The sequence below is a fragment of the Durio zibethinus genome, chromosome 23 (genome assembly GCF_047325235.1).
Source record: "Durio zibethinus cultivar Kanyao isolate XHJ-2024 chromosome 23, ASM4732523v1, whole genome shotgun sequence".
In the NCBI taxonomy this organism is placed as follows: domain Eukaryota; kingdom Viridiplantae; phylum Streptophyta; class Magnoliopsida; order Malvales; family Malvaceae; genus Durio; species Durio zibethinus.
In genome coordinates, this window is record NC_143184.1 from 12,365,422 (window position 1) to 12,374,650 (window position 9,229).

At 32.3% G+C, this 9,229-nt stretch overlaps 1 protein-coding gene across 5 annotated transcripts; it reads left to right on the plus strand.

Moving 5' to 3' along the window:
• Positions 1 to 203: 203 nt before the first annotated feature.
• Positions 204 to 7,161, plus strand: PDE194 (formyltransferase). 5 transcript variants are annotated; one of them, XM_022916221.2, is made up of 13 exons: positions 205 to 506; positions 637 to 699; positions 1,208 to 1,342; positions 1,890 to 1,943; positions 2,070 to 2,172; positions 2,853 to 2,923; positions 3,010 to 3,114; positions 3,477 to 3,510; positions 4,154 to 4,254; positions 5,247 to 5,306; positions 5,385 to 5,563; positions 5,668 to 6,124; positions 6,838 to 7,161. In XM_022916221.2, the coding sequence occupies exons 1-11, from the start codon at positions 384 to 386 to the stop codon at positions 5,412 to 5,414; spliced, it is 879 nt and encodes a 292-aa protein (XP_022771956.2). In that variant the 5' UTR covers positions 205 to 383; the 3' UTR covers positions 5,415 to 5,563; positions 5,668 to 6,124; positions 6,838 to 7,161. The 5 variants fall into 5 exon arrangements, with proteins under 5 accessions (XP_022771949.2, XP_022771956.2, XP_022771951.2 ...); XM_022916215.2 differs by having other exon boundaries at positions 222 to 506; positions 5,369 to 5,563; positions 5,799 to 6,124; XM_022916214.2 differs by lacking the exon at positions 6,838 to 7,161 and having other exon boundaries at positions 204 to 506; positions 5,369 to 5,563; positions 5,668 to 5,806.
• The last annotated feature ends 2,068 nt before the right edge of the window (positions 7,162 to 9,229 follow it).

Sequence of the window (9,229 nt, forward strand, 5' to 3'; positions counted from 1 at the left end):
AAAATATAAAAATTATTATATATAATTTATGTCGATAGTTATATAAAAAATATAGTTGTTTGGTTTTTGTTAAATTTATATATAATTTTTATCAAAATTTTAAATTATATCATTTTAATATTTTAATATTATTTTTATATAATATCATGTGTAAATTTATGATTTCTAGTAAAAAGTAAAATATATTTTGGAATGCTCTTAAAGCCCAATCTTCTTCTTTTCCTATCCACGGCCCATGCAAATTGTTGCAGATGGACAAACGCAAACGCGAAATGAAACTGAAAGACAGCAGCAGAATACATAGCACAAAAGAAAGAAAAAAAGTCCCAAAATACAATTGAGCCGTTAAAGAAGCAGAGGAAAAGAAACAAAGAGAAAGAAGAATGTATTCACCCTCATTGCTACGTCGTTTCTTCTGCTTCAATTCAGCATCATCGTCATCAGTAACTACTTTTTCTTCGACTAATTCCAAGAAAATGTCACTTGTCTTCTTTGGTTCTCCTCAGGTACTTAAAACAACTTTAAAAAAAAAAAGAAAAAGAAGCCCATTTTCCCAATACTATATTTATACGCATAAATGTATTTCTCAGTGCTATTTTATATCTTTTTAAATAATGGGTTTTTTTTTTTTCTCAGGTCTCTGCAACAGTTCTTGATGCTCTCTTTAATGCCTCTGCTGCACCAAGTTCTTCTTTTGAGGTACTGAAGATAAAAAAGTTTGAAATTTTGGTTGGAAGTTTTCAAGTTTGTATTGATCTTTCTTTTCTTTTTTTTTTTTTTACAGTAATTTGGTCCTTTATAAGCTGTTTAAGAATGGGTTATTGTTAGTTGTTGAAATAGGTTCTCCTCTGGAGATAATGTTCATTGATAACTAGCTAAAAAATCTGATTGATTTAGGCTTTGCAGCTGTCCAGTTGTTTTCTATTTAAAGAAATGGTTTAATTACTAGAGAAATCGATTTGAAAAGTGGGAGTCAACTTATCAGTTGGTATCCCCAATTTTTAGGATTTTCCGGGCAATGGATTCTGATATCCAATTTGTTAAAACCCAAATTGTGTGTGAAGTGAAACTTTAATGGTATTTTGGCATTGTACCTTGAATCAGTCACCATATGCCTTGTTAGGCTGAGGAAAGAGACCAGCGTGTGCTATTTGCGATATATTTTTATAGTTTTGGTTATAGTCATTGCTAATTTAGTAATATTTAGGTTGCAGCCATTGTTACCCAGCCACCTTCTAGAAGAGACAGGGGCAGAAAGTTGATGCCTTCACCGGTGGCACAGCATGCTCTTGATAGAGGCTTTCCTTCTGAGCTAATCTTCACACCTGAACGTGCTGGAGAGGTAATTTTTCTTTCAGCATTCCAATTTAGTATAGTTTGGAAGAGTTAAGTCATTCATCGGTTCTTGTGGAAAATCTAAAACTGCATAATAGCTGTTTGTTTCAATTGGTCTAAAACTAATCTTCAAAACTGAGTCTAATTTTACTGCTAACTTGTTCAAATAATCTTGAAATTTTGGTCCAGTTAGAAATTGAGAAATCTTGTTTTAAAGTGATCCTTGTATGGAAGAAAGGAAAGAGATGGGGGGGGGGGGGGGTGAGAATCAGAAACCTATATGGTATAGTGCCTAATATGTTGTGTGTATGTGATCTAATTACTTTTCAATCTCAATATTTAGAAAGTTCTTGAATTGCTGAGTGGAGTGTTATGTGTTTTGTCTGTGTTAATTCAAGTCTGTATAAAAGTCTTGACTCCATAACGATAGTTTTATATTTTCTATTTTATGTGAACATATATGTAATTATTTGGTTATTTTTTCTTTTTTAATTTATGGTTTGGGATGATGAAAGCCAGTTTTAATTAGTTATTCCTTGGTTGGTATGCATCAGTCTGGTGGAAGGAGAAGGCCTACTAATTTTCTTTCTTTCGTTTTTTTCCTTTCTGTAAGTGGACTTAGAAGAATTTCTCCTTTCTTTAATATGTTACTGTATAAAAGCCATTAACTTTCCTAGCCTGATTCTAAGGGGTTATTTACATTAAAGGAATTCATGCTTTTCTACTTTATGCAGGAGACCTTCTTGTCCAGTTTAAGAGCTTTGCAGCCTGAACTTTGTATTACAGCAGCATATGGAAATATTTTACCGACCAAGTTTCTCAATATTCCATCATTAGGTTAGTCGATGGTATTTTTGTTAACAAATTTGGAGTTTTATTTATCTTCTGCTTATTTTCCATGTCTACACTTTATGCCTATCTAATGTTAGTTCTCAAGTCGACAAACCCAGCTACCAAATTTCTTTTGAATGAATAATAGAAATGTGATCTTTACTGATTCAGCTTTCCATCAAGTGCTGGAGTGCTGGTTTCTGTCTGAAAGATGATTGCTTGTTTTCTTGACTTGAGCTTGTGAAGCATCTGCCACTTGGCAGAGTTCTTGGTCATTGTACTTGCTATCTTAGATATATCAACTATATGTGCGGTTAGATTGTTAAATAGCTAAGGATTAATACCCTTAAGGTATTTCAAATCTATTTATTTTTTATTTTTTATTTTTTGATCCTTAATGCATTTCAAATCTTGAAGCAACATAACTATAGGTGAAAACTACAATGTTTTAAGAATTTTTGTGTAGTGTATTTATTATGGGATTCCTCATGTTACAATGAATTATGTGCATAAAATCAAATTAGTGCTTCAGATTGTGCATAATTACCCTTTAGGAGAAATAGAATGGATAATTTGTACATTTGCAAAATTTCAACATTGGGTATTAAGAACAATGGTTTCTTATTAAGGATAAAGGATAAATTATCTTAGTTGAAAAGTCTCAAAGTATGCGTCTATCTTCTCAGGCACGGTCAATATACACCCAAGTCTGCTGCCATTTTACCGTGGTGCTGCTCCTGTTCAAAGAGCACTTCAGGTTCTCCTCTATATAGATTTTGTTGTAATTATCAGAATGCTTTTATCATTCTTCCATGATGTACAATCACTTGGTCTCTTCATTAGGATGGTGTTAAAGAGACGGGAGTCTCATTAGCATTTACTGTACGTGACTTAGATGCTGGACCTGTCATTGCTCGTGAAAGACTGGAAGTTGATGACCAAATTAAGGTAAGGATATTTATTTCCCAAAGTTATTCCTGAATTAGTAATGGCTGATAGAATCTATGATTAAATGGTTTGGTTAACCAATACTTACCTTGTGAGTCCAAAAGATGTCAAATTGCCCTTGAACAAGTATTGAGAACAATATGCACAGTCAAGTTTTACAGTGATAGATGGACTTTTCTTTCATCCATAAACTTTACATCATACCTTCAATATATCTTGATTATTATTATATAACCTTTTCTTGCCTCTTCCATTATTTCAATTTTATCTTACAAAATTGATTTTCTGCATGCTGCACTATCTATAATCTATAACCTCATAAATTAATTAAATTGATGAATGATTATATGATTTACTTGCAGGCTCCAGATCTGCTAGCATTACTATTTTTTACAGGTGCTCCTATTATCTTCTTGATATTTCTCATATTTTATTATCATTCATACTTTAAACCTTGCATTTTATCTACTATTTCTCAAAAGACTTGCATGAAACTTATTGGTTGTTAATATTGCCTGTCTTTTGCTGCACATTACTCAGTTAATACTTACGATATCTTAAAGTAATTGTGTTTCATTCATGTATGCTGCAGATATGAATGTACAATATCAGACTGTTACTTGGTGAAGAAATTCATCAGTATCATCAAGATATATCAATCAGACTAACTCTGCCATCTATTTTTATTTTTAAAAGAACTCATGCATTTCCTTTGACTGCTCTGCTATATATTTTTCCATATAATTTGTTTACTGTTGTGGCATAGACTGCTTTCATTTGCCATACTGGTCTCCTCTTGTGGGCATATAGTAGTCTTAGGAGTGAGTTTATGAAGCCTAAATAATAAAACTATAAGACCTGCTTTGTCCTGCATAAGCTATATACTTAGTGTATAACATCATTTCCTGCTTGGTTTATGTGGATTTATGTTTTGCAATCATACAAGTTAATCAAAAATATGATTTAGTTCTGTTATCTTTACCATATTTTTATATTTAATTTCCTCTTTGGGTGATTTATTTCATCTTAATTTATGCAGGGTCTAAACTTCTTATAAACAAACTTCCTTCCATATTTGATGGATCAGCTAAGGTGAATGCAGAACCTCAAGATGATTCTAAAGCTACCTTGGCTCCAAAGGCAAGGCTTCCATTTTTTTTTATCTATTTATCTGTTTTTCTACGTATCGTTCACAGGAATTATTTGAATCCTTTTGCCTCATTGGTGCTTATATGTTAAATATCCACATAATTACTCACTAATGGCATGTATAGTTTCTGTAGGTTTATAAATGTTGGTATGCTTCCCAAATATTTAAAATTCATATTAATGTCTTATATTTGGCACATTAAATTCTATTTGTCACATTCTTTGTTTGTATAGTCAGTATTTTCATGTAAAAAAGAAACTTTGAATCTCTTCTGCCTCTTTCTGATGTTTAGTGGAAATGTTTACTTTTATTGGCTGGTGAAATGTTTACTTTTTAATAAGATGGCCTAATTTAGGGCTGAACTCAGAGTCAATTGAAAAGCGCTGGCAGAACTGATATATTCCTTGCTCTTTTGAACTTTGAATTTTAAACTATAGAACTTTGCAACATGCAACTGTAAGGATTTTTATAGCATTTAAAATGGATCTCTTTCTTTGTTATGAATCTAGTGACAGGACTAGTAGCATCGTTTTCAATGAAAGAACTCTTGGTTTAAAATTGTTTCAAAATGTGCTTCTCATGTTCCTCTGTAGAAGTTACTGCATTGAGCACATGCACCACAATTCTGATATCATTGTTCTCTCTGCTAGAAACTGCACTTTTTTCATGGATTTTTGACATATTAGTCATGCATGGATATGCATCTTCTCTTGTTTCACATTCATGTATGTTGCTTGGTAGATGAGCTGAATATTTTAATACCAGATAATGCCTACAGTGTGCGTGATCAGGCCTAAGGTTTGCTATGTTAAAGTTCAACTGGTTTTGCTTGTTTCCTGGTTCACATGCGAACAATAAAATTTAGTTGTATGTATAAGCAAGGTGAAATGATATGTTCAGATCATGTATTTGGTGGCTCTATCAGTGACCTTTAATGAGTACATAATGTTGTTTAAATTTAACCGTTTTCTAATTTAAGCAGATAACTCCTGAAGAATCATGGCTATCCTTTGATGAAGAAGCTTTAGTCCTACATAATAAGGTTAGTTTCTCTTCCATTTTCTTTGAATCTGACTATGCAGTCATGACATGCAACTTCTTTAGGTTCGTGCATTTGCAGGCTGGCCAGGAACCCGAGCTAAAGTGTTAGTTGTTGATGACAAAAGTAGCAACCATAATGTCCTGGAACTTAAAATCATCACCACAATAGTACGGCCTGATTATAAAATTCAGGGCAATGACATTACTTTTGTCAAGGGTGCATTGTTATTTCCATGTGGAGGATGTACAGCTCTTGAGGTGCGTGAAAATTCATTGTTTCTGGTTTTCCAATGAATGCTTAAAGTGGAAAATTGTGCAATAACCATTGGTGACATCCAATTCTCCTCTGTTTTATTTACCAGGAAACCTTTATTCTTTATATTAAAGCTGTTAATGATAAATTGGCCGAATCTAATTTTCTAATCTCCAATTCCTACAACCAAAGGCTCTTCCTTAGATTTTTGGTTTCTCTGGTTTGCTGGTCCTGAAGCAGGTATTGGAGGTTCAACTTCCTGGTAAGAAGGTGATAACTGCGACTGCCTTTTGGAATGGTTTACGTGGTCAAAGGCTGAAGACACTATAACAGAGGACGCATTTTACGTTTGACCGGCAGTGTAGAATTTCCGTTGAGATTTGGATTGAAAAACTTCTAATACTTGTCCCTGTTATCGTTTGTGATACATTCACGTTTTTATGCAATGTCATATTAACCCTCATTGCGTTTGAATGGACCATGTGCAACTTGGAAGCGTTAACCTCCAAATTCTATTTCATAGTTGTGCATCCCATCAACGTGATCAGCACAAAGAGCAAAAAATGGTATGTGGTCTCATTTTTTTCAAAAAAAGTTTTGTTGTCATTTGATTCATACATAAAATGTTTCTTTTAAGCAAATTCAAAATCTAGTCTTTCATTGAAGTGATTTTTTGGTTATGTGCTGTGACTATTAATTGAGGAACAAGTAGTCAAGTACCTAAGCTTCGTGCATAATTTCATACTTATCAAAGATCAAAAAGAGCATCTTAGATGATATTTCTGTAACTCCCATGATAATGACTGGAAATTAATTGCTTGGGATTTTATTTGGCATGCTCCTCTGTCAGAATGACCTTTTTTTGATACAAAGGAGATGGCAGATTGGAAATAGGGGAAGGGGTTACAGGTGTTGGGATTTGAATCCTATATCTATTGAATGCCACTTCCTAAAAGTGGCCAAATGAACCACCTAAGCTCAGTGTACATCATAAAGGATTTGATCTTTCTAGGGTATGATACTATTTGACAGAGAAAAAGGTTCCTTAACAGTGTATCTGTTGTTAAGTAGTTCATTCTAGCAGGCAGGCAGCTAATTGTGTTTCTGAAGATGCCATATTATTTTCATCTTGATTTCCAGTTATTTATATCTAATTAAGAGATAGGTTTAATCATGGTTAGAAGCTTGTGAGACTTGATTGAAAGGAATGTTGTTAATACTCCACATAAAGGCTACTGTAGAATGTTGTATCTGACAGCTCTAATGTTCTGTTTTGCAGAGTATCCGCACACCTTGTCTCTGTCATCCGGGCTAAGCTGTCCAAAATTTAAGATGGTAAAACGATCTTAGTTTTGTCCAGGTTTGTATTGTCCAATTTTATAGCTTTTGCTTAATTTATACTCCGGGATATTCCCATATGATATGGGCAATAAGCTGTGATTTTGTTAACTCTTTTAAGAGTATATAAAAGGAACTCGAAAGCAATTCTTTCTACTAACCATGAAATATAGGTTTCAAACTGATGATTCACACTTGCTTGTAAATTTCAAACATGACATACAGCAAAACTAAGCTTCCTGCGAATTCATTTAGCCTTGGCCAACAGCAGGACAATCATTTTCACTATTTCATTTTCAAACAGGATCAGGATCAGGGCATCTTTTTTATCTTGATTCTTGACCTAAGGTTTAGGGTTTAGGAACCTATGAACTTCTGTTATCAATTGCACGATAATCTTGTGGTAGCTGTATGTCATATTGCTTTTTTAATTGTCTTGCATATTGCATTAAGTTTTACGTCTCGGTTTAATCTTTTTCAACTTATTCCACAGAACAAATGTTACTGAGTGTCTTGATAATATGAATGAACAATCTTCATTTAGAAAATTGAATCTTCTGGTTGGCTCTCCTAGCAATTATAAGAGAAAATAAGAAAATATACGTCTTTTGAACGATCAAGTCAATTGATTTCTTTGTTGTTGCCTGTTCAAGTTATATGATTTCCTTTCGAACATGAAATGTCTTATTTGGATAGAGGAATGGGGAATTCAAACATAGATGGTTGAAGGGTATTATTAGTTGGATATGTCTTATTTGTGTCATTGTATACGATTTGTTCCAAGAGAATACCCCAATGATTAGAACTTAGAGACATCAGCGTTTTGATCTTGTATACGAATCTTGAGGAGAGTGGTGTTAATGGGATGGAAAGGGGAAGGAAAGTCAGTGGAAAGAAAATAGTGCATCTTTCCTTTTATTTTTTTTCTTTTTCTTTATTTGTTAAGAAGGAATAAAGAGGGAAGGAAGAAAATGAAACGATGTGCACTTTTTTTCTTTCAAATTGAAAGGAATTTGGATGGAAAAGGCATTTCTACTTAAATTAAACATTTAATTTATAATTTTATCTTTTATATCTTTTTTTCGTTTTCTTTTTCATTTTTCTATATGAACACAAACGCAGAAAGAACTTTTTTTTTCCTCTTTAATTTTTTTATACAAAAAGAGATAGTAATCTAAAAATTAAAAAAAAAAAGAAATTATAAGTTTTGAATTTAAATTTAAATTTATTAAATATCATTTTTAAAAATAATTATATAAATTAAATAAATTAAGTTTCGGAATATTTTTCTTTCCCTAGCTTTTCTCGATTCCTTTGTTTTGGTTCTTTCCTAAGACATGGCGGAAAGTGTAAATCTGCATCTCAGCCAAATTAAAGCATGTGCATAAAGTTGATGCTTTACCAAAATTGCGATGAAGATATGAAAGCTAAGGCATATGCAAATATATACAGTACTGATCACCAGATGGTAATCTTGTTCTAGGTCTAAGGCCACATTAAAATGCTCATTTCTCATTAGAAAAAAAAGGTCCATTTCACTTCATGGTGAAGAAAGAGAGTTAGGCTGCGGGCATCTAAGAAAGTGCTACTTTTTCACTTTTTTCACCCAACAAAAATGTTTTACGCCTACTCGTGTCGCTAACTTATTTGTTCTTTTCGAATTTTGACTAGTACAAACATGTTTGGAATTTTGCTTGCGGCTGCAGTTGCATGCATTTGAGTACTGCTGACTTCGTTTAATTGGCATTTTTGTTTTTTTTTTTTTTATTTGTACATTATTTTTAGTTATTATAATTAAAAAATAAAAAAATCAATTAAACGGAACCATAATAAAAATTAGGGTAAACTCTAAGATTTTTTTGGTTTCAACTTTTTTCATATAGTATTTTTTGTTTTCTATTATTTTTTTCTATTAGCATCTCAAGGAATATTTGATTTGTAAAATCTTAAATTTTGTGAAAGAAAGTAATTTAAAGAGAAAGTGATATTGAAAGGGAATGTATCATTCTTGGATTTTATTAACTTAAGAAACATAAGATTTTTGTGTCTAGTTCACAAAAATATAAAATTACCTAATAAAAATCTTGTACTATATTATATTTAATAACACGTAAATAATATGTGACATTCGTAATACTAATATGTGAAGAACACGTTATTGTCTTATATAGAGAAACATGTTGATCGACCTTCGTGGTAAGGTCGATGTTGGAGTTGAAAGGGTTGGTAAACTCTTTTCCCGAGAGGTTTTTGGAGGTGTAACTCTAGAACAAATTTTGTGTAATAATATTAAGTAAATATATTTTAAATTTTATATGTAATAATATGAAATA